Source organism: Pongo abelii, chromosome 1 (genome assembly GCF_028885655.2).
Source record: "Pongo abelii isolate AG06213 chromosome 1, NHGRI_mPonAbe1-v2.0_pri, whole genome shotgun sequence".
Lineage (NCBI taxonomy): Eukaryota > Metazoa > Chordata > Mammalia > Primates > Hominidae > Pongo > Pongo abelii.
Window position 1 is genome coordinate 178,144,250 of NC_071985.2, and position 12,998 is coordinate 178,157,247.

At 41.7% G+C, this 12,998-nt stretch overlaps 1 protein-coding gene across 6 annotated transcripts in view; it reads left to right on the forward strand.

The window, feature by feature from the left end:
• The window catches only part of USP24 (ubiquitin specific peptidase 24), a 147,482-nt gene extending 135,163 nt beyond the window's left edge, over positions 1 to 12,319 (forward strand). For all 6 annotated transcript variants that reach the window (XM_063712227.1, XM_009249820.3, XM_063712228.1 and 3 more), the window contains 8 exons: positions 49 to 162; positions 1,402 to 1,467; positions 3,188 to 3,254; positions 4,796 to 4,874; positions 5,843 to 5,918; positions 6,301 to 6,387; positions 6,783 to 6,893; positions 9,568 to 12,319. In XM_063712227.1, coding sequence (XP_063568297.1) covers positions 49 to 162; positions 1,402 to 1,467; positions 3,188 to 3,254; positions 4,796 to 4,874; positions 5,843 to 5,918; positions 6,301 to 6,387; positions 6,783 to 6,893; positions 9,568 to 9,630 — 663 coding nt within the window. In that variant the 3' untranslated portion in view covers positions 9,631 to 12,319. The remainder of the gene's footprint in view (positions 1 to 48; positions 163 to 1,401; positions 1,468 to 3,187; positions 3,255 to 4,795; positions 4,875 to 5,842; positions 5,919 to 6,300; positions 6,388 to 6,782; positions 6,894 to 9,567) is intronic.
• The last annotated feature ends 679 nt before the right edge of the window (positions 12,320 to 12,998 follow it).

The window sequence follows — 12,998 nt, forward strand, 5'->3', positions numbered from 1 at the left end:
GTTAACTGTGACATGAGAAGAGCTGACTGTGTTATGTCCTCCCACCAGGTAATGTTTGCTTTGCGGGAGCTGACAGGCTCACTCTTGGCACTCATTGAGATGGTAGTGTACTGCTGTTTCTGTAATGAGCATTTTTCCTTCACAATGCTGCATTTCATTAAGGTAAGACCTCAGTTAAACGAGTGATAGCCAGATAGCTTTTAGGTGAGACTCTAGGAGAGCATCTGTTTGCTCCAAGGCAGTATGCTTGTTTTCATAGCCTAAGTTGTTTTTCCTAATCATTCTAGTATAGGCTCATTTTTATTCATTTTTAATCTTTAATTTTTAATTACATGGATTAATTACTACACTCTCTTTGGGAAAAATTTAAGCATAGAAATGAGGCCAAAAGAAAAAATATAGGCCAGGAAAATAATAAATAAATAAATAAGAAATGAGACCAAAGTCTACTGTGGTCATCACCAGTCATCTTTGCTCACTCTACCCCAGGGACCAACACTGTTACATTGATATTTCCTTCCAGGCCTCTTTATATGAATTTCCACTATGTATATATTAGTTTCTGCCCACAGAATTTCTGCATGCCTTCTTTTCTGCACCAGTATTTATAGTGGTGATGTATGTAGTGTTAACAAGAAGCAGGCGATTAGTGGATTATGTCTTTAGGCTCTCTTACTACAATATGTTTTGCCCTCAGCCTTTTCTCTACAGACCTATATCAGAGGAGATAAGTTCCTCTCTTTGCTATTTACTAATTATATGACCTTGGGCAGTTTCTTCCTCTACGACTGACTTCACAGGTTGTGAGGATTCAGTGAGGTGGTATAATATGTGAAGTGCTCACTTAGTACTGTACCTGGCCTCTTGGAAGTGTGATATTTTAACACAATGTCCTTTCCCACTTTTATACATATAAATTTTATTAAAACGGCTGAAGGAGTGTGTTTTATGAATTTTGCCTTCTTCACTTAGTATATCTTGGCACATTTTTCTATTTTATAAACTGACTTTTTATGTACTTTGTTCATAGCATCCTTAACTCAGAGTATTCCCATTTGTATTCTTGTAGCTCTACCAGCATCTTCTGGAAAACAAACTAGGATATGGACATATATAAAATCGGATCTGTTTAGTGACTTGAAATCTCCCTTTCTCTTTCTTCTCTTTTCTCCTTCCTAATTTCATAGTAAAGTATCACAGTGATGCAGCTGGAAGAACCTTAGAGGTTGTTTATTTCAGTTCCCAGACTTAGCATTTGAGGAAACTAAGGCCTAGAAAGGGATATTGACTTGTCTAAGGTCAGCCAGATGGTGATAGAGCTAGAATGTGGATTCAGCATTGTTAATTGCCATTCCAATATGCTTTCCACTGAAATTTTTATGCTTTTAAAAAATATTTCAGAACCAACTAGAAACAGCTCCACCTCATGAGTTAAAGAATACGTTCCAACTACTTCATGAAATATTGGTAAGTCATAACTGTTCTGACTCACTTTTATTTAGGAATGTATTAGTCAACAAGTGTTTATAAATAAAAAATTATATGTCTTTTTATTGTTTCTCCATTCATTTGGTCTGCATTTATTGAGACCTAATCTTCATGTCAGTCACGTGTCTAATGCATTTGGTTTAGAGGCGAGCAGTAATAAAACTACCTCCTAGGAGCTCACAGTTGAGTGAGGGAGCAAGACAAGTACACAAACAACTGTAGTGCAGGGGACTGAAGGGGAGTGATAGCGATGGTTAACCCCTGCCGGGGCCTTACAGTGGAGAAGGCATCATGTTAGCGCAAGTGATATTAGGTTTAAACTTCACAGTCACCCTCAGAGGTACATTTCTGGCTTTATAGTTTATCAAATCTTAGATACTATTGATTGTATGTACGTACTATGAAAAATATTTTTAAGAGCCATGAAACTGAAATGTAATCAATTGCAGGATTCTTTCCAGTCTCAGGATTGTGAAGAGCAGGGGAAAAAAAAATCCTCTGGCAGTTGTATTGAAGGATGGAGTAAAGAAGGATGCAAGATTGGGAACTAGAAGACCATTTAGGAGTCTGGGAATATTCTGAGTATGAAATAATAAGGCCTGTGGTGGGGCAAGGGACAGACAGATCAAGAGGTATTGTGGAAAGAGAATCATTGGAATTTGGTGACTGGTTATGAGTTAATGAGTGTGGTCCAGAGGTTCCTTAGAGAGTGAGGGCCTGAGTTCCCTTTGGATTCTTGATACTTCATAGAGGCGTTGGCACAGAATAATCATTTAATAAAGAGTTTTGAGTAAGAAAAGACATCATAGATGCCATTTGTTAAAAGCTTATTTTTCAAGTTCTTTACTTCCTTTTGGTCCTAGTGCTTTTACAAACTTTGGCAGATTATTGCTCCTTAGGGGTAGGACTGTGTATTGTTCATCTATCAACAACAAACCCATATAGTTTTTATACCATGCACAGTTCAGTACTAAGAACTAGAAATACAGCTATGATAGCAAAACTTCAATACATTTTTACTAAGCAAGTTAGAACATAAACCTCTTATCCTTAGGATCATAAAGTATATGTCCTCATAACCCACAGAGAACTATAGATCTAGTTGATAGCAACACATAGATAGGAAATGAATAGATCTTTAAGTATAACTTAATAGTTTTTTCTCTTAGTTTTAAGATATATTTGAGATATGTGGCAGCGATGTAATATTTGTTTGTATTGGGGTTTTTTTTTGTTTTGTTTTCTTTTTTTCAAGACAGAGTCTCCCTCTGTTGCCCAGGCTGGAGTGCAGTGGCGCCCAGGCTGGAGCCACAGTCGTAGCTCACCGTAGCCTCAAACTCCTGGGCACAAGTGATCCTTTTGCCTCAGCCTCCTGAATAGCTGGGACTACAGGCACATGTCACTGTGCCCAACCACTTTCTTTTTTTATTTTTTTATTTTTTAGAGATGGGATCTTGCTTTGTTGCCCAGGCTAGTTCAGAACTCCCGGCCTCAAATGATCCTCCTGCCTTGGCCTCACAAAGTGCTGAGATCACAGGCATGAGCCACCATGCCCGTCCTGTATTGGTTTTGTTGTTGTTGTTGTTGTTGTTGTTGTCAAACACTAAATTAATCTCTTGGGTAGAATTATAAAGAAAGCACACGTGGCTATGACAAGTTCCTTCTTTTATTTACTAATTTTTGTTTCTTCCTTTCCCAGGTTATTGAAGATCCCATACAAGTAGAGCGAGTCAAATTTGTGTTTGAGACAGAAAATGGATTACTAGGCAAGTATGCCTGGTCTTATGCACAAATGTCTATAGTAAATATGTGGATAATCTATTGTTCTGGCCAGTTCTGCCTCCTGCTACTCTCGGTGGGATCTACAGTGACTGATACAGTAGAAGTCTGGTCAGGGCCACTGGGCTCCCTCATTCTGGTCAGAAAAATTAAAACCCAGGGATCTTCTCACCCTACACATTTCTCCTCTTTTAGTCAGGAAGGGGTAGCTTGGGATTTTTTTACCAGATTAGGTAAGATTCAGGGGTGCTGTGAATTTTTTTCAACAAGCTAACGGCCACTCCCTGATGCAAGAAATCTTTCATTCCACTCTGTAGCCACTGGGGAGAGAAAAACCAAAACCTGAGACTCAGGATGTTGTCAGGCTCATGAAATGTGAATGTCTTTTTACCTATAGTACAAGCGTAACCATGTTTTCACAGTCTACTCTTAAGTTGTTTGGGCAGGGCTTTCTTTTTCAGAAGGCTAAATTGGCTTTCCTGAGCTATTTATTAGAAAAAGTTTAGTTAAGAATAATTTCAGCCAGCTCCCACCATTTACCTGTATTTCCACTTAATCTGAATCATTTTAGATTTTGCTATGTATTAAGAGATTTAGGGCCTTTTTCTGTTGTAGAAAGAAGATTTAAGCTAAAAAGTTTTGTAGCTTCAGCTTTTCAGGCCACCCTTTGGAACGCTGTACTCTAGTCAGAGCCACACACAGGCCGTCTGGAACTTAAAAACTATAAACTCCTCAAGAGCAGGACCAAGTATTATTTTTTTTATTTTTATTTATTGATTGATTTTTTTTTTTTTTTTTTTTTTTTTTTTGAGACAGAGTCTCACTTTGTCTTCCAGGCTAGAGTGCAGTGGCATGATCTCAGCTCACTGCAACCTCTGCCCCCTAAGCTCAAGTGATCTCCCATCTCAGCCTCCCAAGTAGGTAGCATTATGGGCACACGCCACTAGCCCAGCTAATTTTTGCATTTTTTTGTAGAGACAGACTTTCATCATGTTGCTCAGGCTGGTCTCAAACTCCTGACCTCAAGTGATCCACCTGCCTTTGCCTCCCAAAGTGCAGGGATTACAGGCATGAGCCACCATGCCCGGCCTATTTATGTTTAAATCCCTAAAACATAGAGCAGGTGATAATTGCTGAACTGACCCTAGTATCATAAAATTTCATTTATCGAGCTAAAAGTATTAGAACTACTCTCAGTAATATGATATGTGGAAAAGTCTCTAGGTGAATAATCAGGCAGTAAAAAGTTTTGTTCCTGTTCAGTTCTCCTAAAAGTCAAACTTGCAGCACCATGTATGTTTTTTGTTGTGGTTTTTTTTTTTTTTTTTAACATAGTTAAAGTAGTGTTTCTACCCATTAGAATTTAGGGATTCTGTTGAGTCAGGCACCACCATGCTTTTAGTTAAGTTGTTCCTTATCTGTTTATTAAAATAGTTTGTCAATTTTTGGAACAAGAGAGCTTGTTGTTACTTGGAGCCATTTTCAGTTTAGTCTTTTATTGTTAAAATGTCCTCTTCTCTTCCTTCAGCTTTGATGCACCACAGTAATCATGTGGACAGTAGTCGCTGCTATCAGTGTGTCAAATTTCTTGTCACTCTTGCTCAAAAGTAAGTATTGAATTAAAATGCAGGGAGGAAATGGTGTTTTAATTACAAGTCACATATGAGCAGAAGGGAAACATGTGCCCGGTTTTGATACCTGGAGAATCTGACTCAGTCAGGGCCTGCTTGCTTGGAAGGTACAGAAACCTATTTGCATGATCTCAAAAAAATATGAGAGGAAGTATTAAAAGAGTAGCAGATCTTTATAGAGTCCCAGAAAAACTCACCCATCAGGCCTTATGTCAGAAAGGCAGGAATCAGGGCAGATATGGAGGCTTTAAGAGCAAGAGTTCACGAGCTTTCACTCAAGGTCTCTCATTAATGTAACCCAGCTACCAGCTCTTCAGGCTCTAGGTCCCTAACCTCAGAATAGCCTTTCAAATCATGTCACCTGTAGCTCCTGAGCACTTGTGAACCCAGGCAGTATGTCAAGAACCTTGCCTATATTATCTTATTTCATCTTTGTAACAACTTCATGAGGTTAGTACAGTTGTGAGTCATATATCATGGGTAGTTTAAGTGACATGCCTAGAATCATAGAGTGAAAACTTGAACACAGGCTGATTGACTGCAAAATGAAGGTTCTTTTTTTTTTCAATTGTGGTGAAATGTACATAACATAAAGTTTACCATTTGAACCATTTTTAAGCGTATAGTTCAGTGACTTTAAGTACATTCACACTGATGTGCAACCATCACCACCATCCATCTCCAGAACTCTTTTTCATCTTCTGAAACTGAAACTCTGGACCTATTGAAGACTGACTCCCTATTCTACCCTTCCCCCAGCCCCTGGGGGAAGCAATTGTAATTTCTGTCTCCATGAATTTGACTACTCTAGGAACCCCATTTAAGTGGAATCACAAATATAAAGACAACTGAATTTTAATGAAACTAGCATTTACATTTCAAAAGGAAGCAGTAGGAACAAGCAAAGAAAGAATTTGGCTAATAAAAATCTCCTTGGTCATCAGGTGTCCTGCAGCTAAGGAGTACTTCAAGGAGAATTCCCACCACTGGAGCTGGGCTGTGCAGTGGCTACAGAAGAAGGTAACTGAACGTTGAATTTTTCTAGCTGTAACATAGGAATCAATAATAGCACATCTTGTCAGGAAAAATCTCTGGAACTGAATATGGAGACTGACCTTAAAGTGTTTTCAGATTTCAAACATTTCTTTGGTACAGTTTGTATCTTGTGTGCATTACATTTGTCCTAATACATATGTCTTAACTTCATAGGGGAAAAGGTAGGGATGATGATATAAGAAGCAATATTTGACTGAGGTCTTGAATCACTTTATGTGATGGAAGGTCTGGGTAGACTTGTACCCTACTTGGGATGCTTTTAAGACTCAATATCTAATGGTAGAAACTGTGAACTCATGGGGGCTTATTTGTCACCTCTGATGGCATTTTTGACATTTCATCTCAGATGTCAGAACATTATTGGACACCACAGAGTAATGTCTCTAATGAAACATCAACTGGAAAAACCTTTCAGCGAACCATTTCAGCTCAGGTGAGAGTTGTGTCTCTTGTTTTTGTGTGGTCTAAATCACTTATGGAGGATTCTTAGTGTGTTTCTCAGAAACTGCAACCTCTGAGAAGAGAGACATGAGTTGAAGATGAGAACAAAGCAGAAGAAACAATCGGATTTCTATGAAAAGAAAACAGATTGGTGTACACATATGCAAATATGTGCAGATTATTTGTCTAGAAGGAAAGTCATACAGGTTGGGCAGTCTGGTCACAAAAAGGGACAGGGGTTGAGGGGGTTCTGGTGACTGTGATGAAGGCCTCACTCTCAGGCCTCCGGTCCCACCGAAGGTCAGATGAAAGGTAGTCTTCCCTGGTGGTTGCTGCTGCCACTGAATGGGCCCTAACTTTGTCGTCTTGTGTTTGAATCTTCTGCAGGACACATTAGCGTATGCCACAGCTTTGTTGAATGAAAAAGAGCAATCAGGAAGCAGTAATGGGTCGGAGAGCAGTCCTGCCAATGAGAACGGAGACAGGCATCTACAGCAGGTATAACTGTCAGCATGTCCTTGTGTGCAAAGGGCAGCCTTGCTCTTAAGCTTTCCAAAAAGAATTTCCACAGTTGAGGAAAACAAGATGCTTCCTCTGGAATGTGAGTCCAAAGAGATACCAGCGCTGCCCTCTAGTGATCTCAGCTCAGCATATGCACTAACTGTGTGTTTACCGGGCTGAGCAGTGCTGCAGTATGAAGTGAATGGAAGGCCTCGAGGTGTCTGTGGCTGGCCACCCTGATCAACCTGCAGGTAGTCCCGATGAAGCCAGGCCACAGGTGGATTCATTCCAGCTTGTTCACTTTATTCTGCCTTGCCAGGTTACTGAAAGTCCCTCGTTTGTTCTCACCAGCCTTCCTGGAAATGTGGACTCTTGAAAGAAAAGCTCCCATGCTCTTCAAGTATACCTGCTTGCCAGGGGAGTCCAAGAAAATTTTGACATGTATTTAAAAAAAAGAAAAAAAAACAGCTTTAATACCAATCATGGTAGTAGAAAAAGAAAATAAATATGTATTGAACACTCACTGTGTGCAAACACTGAACTAAGTGTCAATGTAATCATTATGTCTTTCCAATAGTCTGTAACTTTCCTTAACAGCAGTCTCCTCTGTGGTCCTTTCACAGTACGTGGTACAGAATAGGCCCCATTAAATGAATGTTACTGATGTAGTAGGTGTCATTATTTTTTTAAGTGTTATCTTTCGGATCCTCATAAGCAGTATGTGAGGCAGCTGTCACCCTGATTTTACAGAAAGGTAACTGCAGCCCAGCACAGTGATGTGACTTAGCCCAAGGTCACTCCACACATTACCTCATCACCTACTTCATTTGCAGAGAAAATAAAAGCTGTCACGGGAGAGCTCCTGTGGCCACTAATTCCCAAGCATCTGCACTGTTCTTGTCTCCTCTCCTGTGATAGTGGGAAGTTTGCCTCTGTCCACCCAAAGCCCCTAGCGCTCATCCCCGCCCACCTTGGCAGAGCTTTGCGTTCTAATGTGTATGTAACCCTTCAGTATCCAGAACGCTCCTCCCTGCCAGACCCTTCCCAGCAATGTCTCGGCACACTGGCTTCTCTTCTGCCCTGTCAAAGCCTCTCTTCTCCCTGTTGCCCCGCCTTCTTTCCTCTTCTTTGCAGCCAAACTTCGACTAATTCTCTAAACTTAACTTTCCCCATTTTCTTATCTCTCACTCGCTCTTCAGCCTCTTCCCCGCTAACTCCCTCTTCTTTCCAACTCAGCAGTTGGGGTGACAGGTGGCCTGCAGTTTTCAGGCCTCATCTTAGCTGGCTGCTCGGCAGCATCTGGCACTCCTGGCGCTCTTCCCGTTTGAAACACTATTCCAGGGCTTTCCTGACACTTCTCTCTCGTAGTTTTCCTCAGACCCTTCTGGCTGTTCCTTCTCTGTCTCCTTCCTAGTACCGCCTCTTCTGGACCACCAGTAAAGGTTCATGGAGTCTCTAACCTGTATCCTCCTGCCCTCACTCCATATTCTCTCTGCACCCCCCTTGGATTTCTGAACATGAACATGCAGCTCTCTTGTTCTTGAAGTTCTCCACTTGGCATACCTTAAAGACCTCAGACTCGATGTGCCCAACCCCTCCTCCCTGCGCCCACCAAAGCTGGCCCTCCGTCAGTGTTCCTTATCTCACACACAGCACCCCCATGTCATCCCGGACAGGTCCCTTTGAAAGGGTGCTCGTCCCTCTCCTCCACCTGTCATCAGCCCCTCTCTGCCTATGTCTGTAAGGATCCCCTCACCTCCACCCCTGCTTCTCTCTGGTTCACACACTAAAACCTTTCAAAGGCTTTGTATGAGGAGAAAAGCCAGAATCCTCAACACAGTCCTGCTTGATCTAGCACCTGCGCACCTCCCCACCCCATTTTCTTTTTTTTTCATTTTTTTTTTTTTTTTGAGATGGAGTCTTGCACTGTTGCCCAGGCTGGAGTACAGTGGTGTGACCTCAGCTCACTGCTACCTCCTTCTCCCAGGTTCCAGCAATTCTCCTTGCCTCAGCCTCCCAAGTAGCTGGGATTACAGGCATGAGCCACCGTGCCTGGCCCATTTTCTGAATTTTATTTATCAAATGTACTCTCTTCCTTCCACCTCAGGGCCCTCCTACTCACCCCCAACTCTCACTCAGCTTAGGTTGTCACTTTAGAGAGACTGTCCTTGCTCCTCCCCACCCCAGCTCCAACTAGATCAGTCCCACGGCACACGGTGAGTATTCAGAATGATTCGCCAAGTGTGTAAGCCAAAGGCCACACAGATGGTAACAGAGGTATCCTTCAGACCCAGGAATGACCCAGAGCCCATATTTGGCAGGTGCAGGGCAGGGAGGCTCACACAGTGCCCAACATGAAGCGGGCACAGTGGCCATCAATGCCTCTCCCAGCTTTATCACTGCTCTGCATTCTCACATGGGTGCAGAGTAGCACTGTGACTTTAGACAAGTCGCTGGGTGGTTTCACTGACTAAACGAGATCGTAGAAATGTACATGTTTTACATAATCATGAATTGTCAAATATTAGATGTTATAGTTATCACATTTTATTACCCTTTGATAAACATTGCATTAAGTTGCCAGATGAAGACATGTTTAAATTGCAGAACACAAGTCAGCATAGAAACCTTTTCTCTAACCATATGAACTTTAACTTCCTTTTTTCTGCAGGGTTCAGAATCTCCCATGATGATTGGTGAGTTGAGAAGTGACCTTGATGATGTTGATCCCTAGAGGAATGTGCCCAGCCTGAGAGGAGTCAAGACACAATTCTGGATGCTCAGCACCTTCTTGGAATCAGAATCTCAAACTTGAACCCTTTGGAAGAGCCTGGAGATTGGACTGGGAAAGCTGCTGTGACTTGGGTGGATCGTGTATTTCTCAAGGAAAGCGTTTTTAGGCCACTAGAAGGTTTGGGAGCTGTTTGGCAGTGGGAGAACTCCGGCATGTGGATCAGCGGTCCCGGGAGCGTGGTCTATATGTGGATTCACATTTCTGTGCAGATTTTCGGAAATAGAGCCAGTGGCAGACTTTTTTGTTACACGAACATACAAGAGTGAGCATAAAGCTGTTACTTTCTCTACGATGCTACAAAAGAAATTCCTTTGGTTTTTATATTTTAAGAAAAGGCAAGCTGCTTTTAGATATGTGGGGGCAAATTTTTAATCTTGTAGTAACATTAAACAGGAATATCCAATTTAAAATGATGTAAAGATGTAATAAAATTCCTTTTCATTGTAAAATAGTAATTAAGTCAATTTACACAGACCTTTGTATTTAATATGTCTCCCTATTTGTATAGAATTTCAGATGGGTCTAGATGAGAACCCTACGCATAAGCTTGGATCTTGATGAAAGGTTACCAGGATCAGGATCAAAAATTGGGAAATACTAAGCTCTTGAAGATATTTTTCTGATATAATTAGATTGAAAAGAGCAATTTTGAAAATGCTGTGTTCTCTAGAAGTACAGGGTGCATTATTTGACATCAATCACTTAAGTTATGAGTTGTTCCCCAAACAGATTTTAAAAACAGCAAAATAAAAGCACTTTAAGATACAATTTTACTGAGTTTGACTTCACAGAATTATCTTTTTAATGCTTGGAGACATATTGAATAAACTGTAGTCTTATATCATGTGATCTGCAATCATTTGCTTTTGCTTAAAACATAATTACTGAAACCCTTGGTATTGGTTGTATATGAAGTTAACTATTTGAGTTGGTACACACTGCTTGTGAGTTTCATAGTAATTGTAATGCAGAGAAGGAATTTGAGAATTTGTTTCTCCTCAACATGACTAATTAACACTGAAAAGACAGTCAAGGTTTAAGATTTATTTTCCCAGAAATAAATATAAAGCAATTGAATAACCATCCATTTAGTCGTATTTCCAAAGTATAGCACCATTCACTCATTTATACCAGCTCCCTTTTATGATGGGGGGAGGGGTTTACACCCACATATTTCATATATATTTTGTACATTTTGTATTTTGAATTGCTCACATTTTCGGCCCTGTTTTGCCTTTAGTTACAGGTTCTGCCTTATTTTCATCTCACCATGCACAGAACTAGGGAGCCTTAGAAAGTGCCAGGTTTTCACTGTCAGATTTGCCAAGTCACAGAGGCGCACCCAGCCCTGGAGTGCCTGTCTGGCTGCTGTGGCATTGTGTGGGCACGTGGCCAGGCAGATGGCAACTCATTACTGTGCTCTTGCCATGGCCCAGTCGTTTCATTCTCTGGCAGTGAGGGTTTCTGTGCCGTCAGACTTCACTTTGTTATTCTGTGACTTGCTGGAGGCTGGCAATGGCCTTTGTCAAACACACTGAGAAGATGGAAGGGCCAGCACTTAAGAGCAGAACTGTACCCTTAGAGAAACGGACAGAGGCGAGTGGCAAACTTCAGACAGTTCCAATGTTCTTGCAGTTTGAAATGTGATGTTCTAACATTGGTTTTGAGTACATGAATACTTCCTGTCCTACTGTTTCCCCTACCCTATTCTCACCTGCTCTCCACCCACATCCTCACCAAGAGATTGTGTGGGACATGACCTTGAACTGCTGGCGATGATCCAGCTGTGATGTCATCGCTGGCGACTGCACTCTCAGGAGCCCAAAATCAGGAGTGAAATCGCCACTTCTAGTCCCCTTATTTCCTATGGAAACAACGCCTTCCGCACCCCTGGCACCTGCTGTCCTCACTGTAAAGCTTCATCAGGATCGTCCACCGTGTACATTATACGCTTCAGATCATGTTGCTTATATTGTTGCTGCAATGACCATCGTTTTCACTTTGCTGGTAACCACTTGATTGCTGACAGCTACAGTCAATGAACCTGCTGATGACTTTTTTTAATGTAGTACAACAGTGACAATTATGACAGGCTTACCTTGGAAGAGTTGTCATTTTTACTGCCAATTTTTTGGATGAAGATGTTTTTATAAACCTTTCAAAATGGTCTGCAAACAGAGCAGGAATTGCACAATTAACTCAATAATGCTGTGTGTTCTCAAGAAGCTCCCTTAGTGAGGCCGATCTTAGGATGGCCGATTCTGCCTGTTGAAGGCATCCTGGGAAAGAAAACAAGCATCCCAGCAGGCATCTCACCACGACTTCTCCTGGAGTCCTCACACGGTCACTGACAACTACAATCAGTTTTAGGAACTAGAGCGCCGTTATCATCAAACTTATCCTGTCCTGCCCCACCTTCCCTGCTAACATTGAGGTGTGTGCAGTTACCTTCTGAGCTTGGAACAAGCAGACTGGAATTTTCCTCTGCTACCTCTTGTGTATAAAATCTTGTTTATAAAATTTCAAAAGGAAGTAGATACACTAGGGAAGAACCTTAATTCTAAATTTGGTTCATGTGTGGCAAAGTTCTTAGCTTCTAAGAGTATAAAATAAATTTTTCAAAAACAGAGTTGGAGTCTTGCCGCCATTCTTCATATATCAGAACACAGCCTTAGTGGGCGGGGGAACATGAGCCTGTGCCTGGTGCTAAGTGCTGTTATGATTCCTCTTAGTACTTTACACTAATAAAGGGGACTGTGGGTCCTCTGAGCCTTTTGCTATTCTTTTCTCTGGAGAGGCTGACCATTTTAGGATTCATGTGCAAAGCTTAAAGGAGGATGCTGAACTTAGGTTGATGGTCTCCATTCATCTCCACCAAAGCTTTTGGCTCTTCCAAGTGGTCCCCAGCATAGATCGTGTCACTGGTCACACTGGGCTTCTTGCTAGATACCACAGGTCTCAGTCTCATTTCTAGTGGCCAGCGTTGCTCACATGGGTCCCCTTCCCTATTTGCTAGTCCAGATCTTCCTCTTCCTACAAGCCACACCCCTTCCTCCCCGATCCTTGGTGGCCACCTGCTAACCCTCTGCAAGAACCAAGTTGTTCCAACATCACAGAGCTGTCAGGGTGTGGATATCTAACCAGCTGATACTTGATTCTGTGGAGGGGAAGGAGAGAGAGTCTAGGGTTGCACCACAGGCCTAGGTTCCAATGGGCAGAGATACACAGTTGGGTGTTCAAGCCATTGCCATCTGTCAACTCTTGAATGCTTTCCATATATGACACTGAATTGTCAGAAAATGTAATCT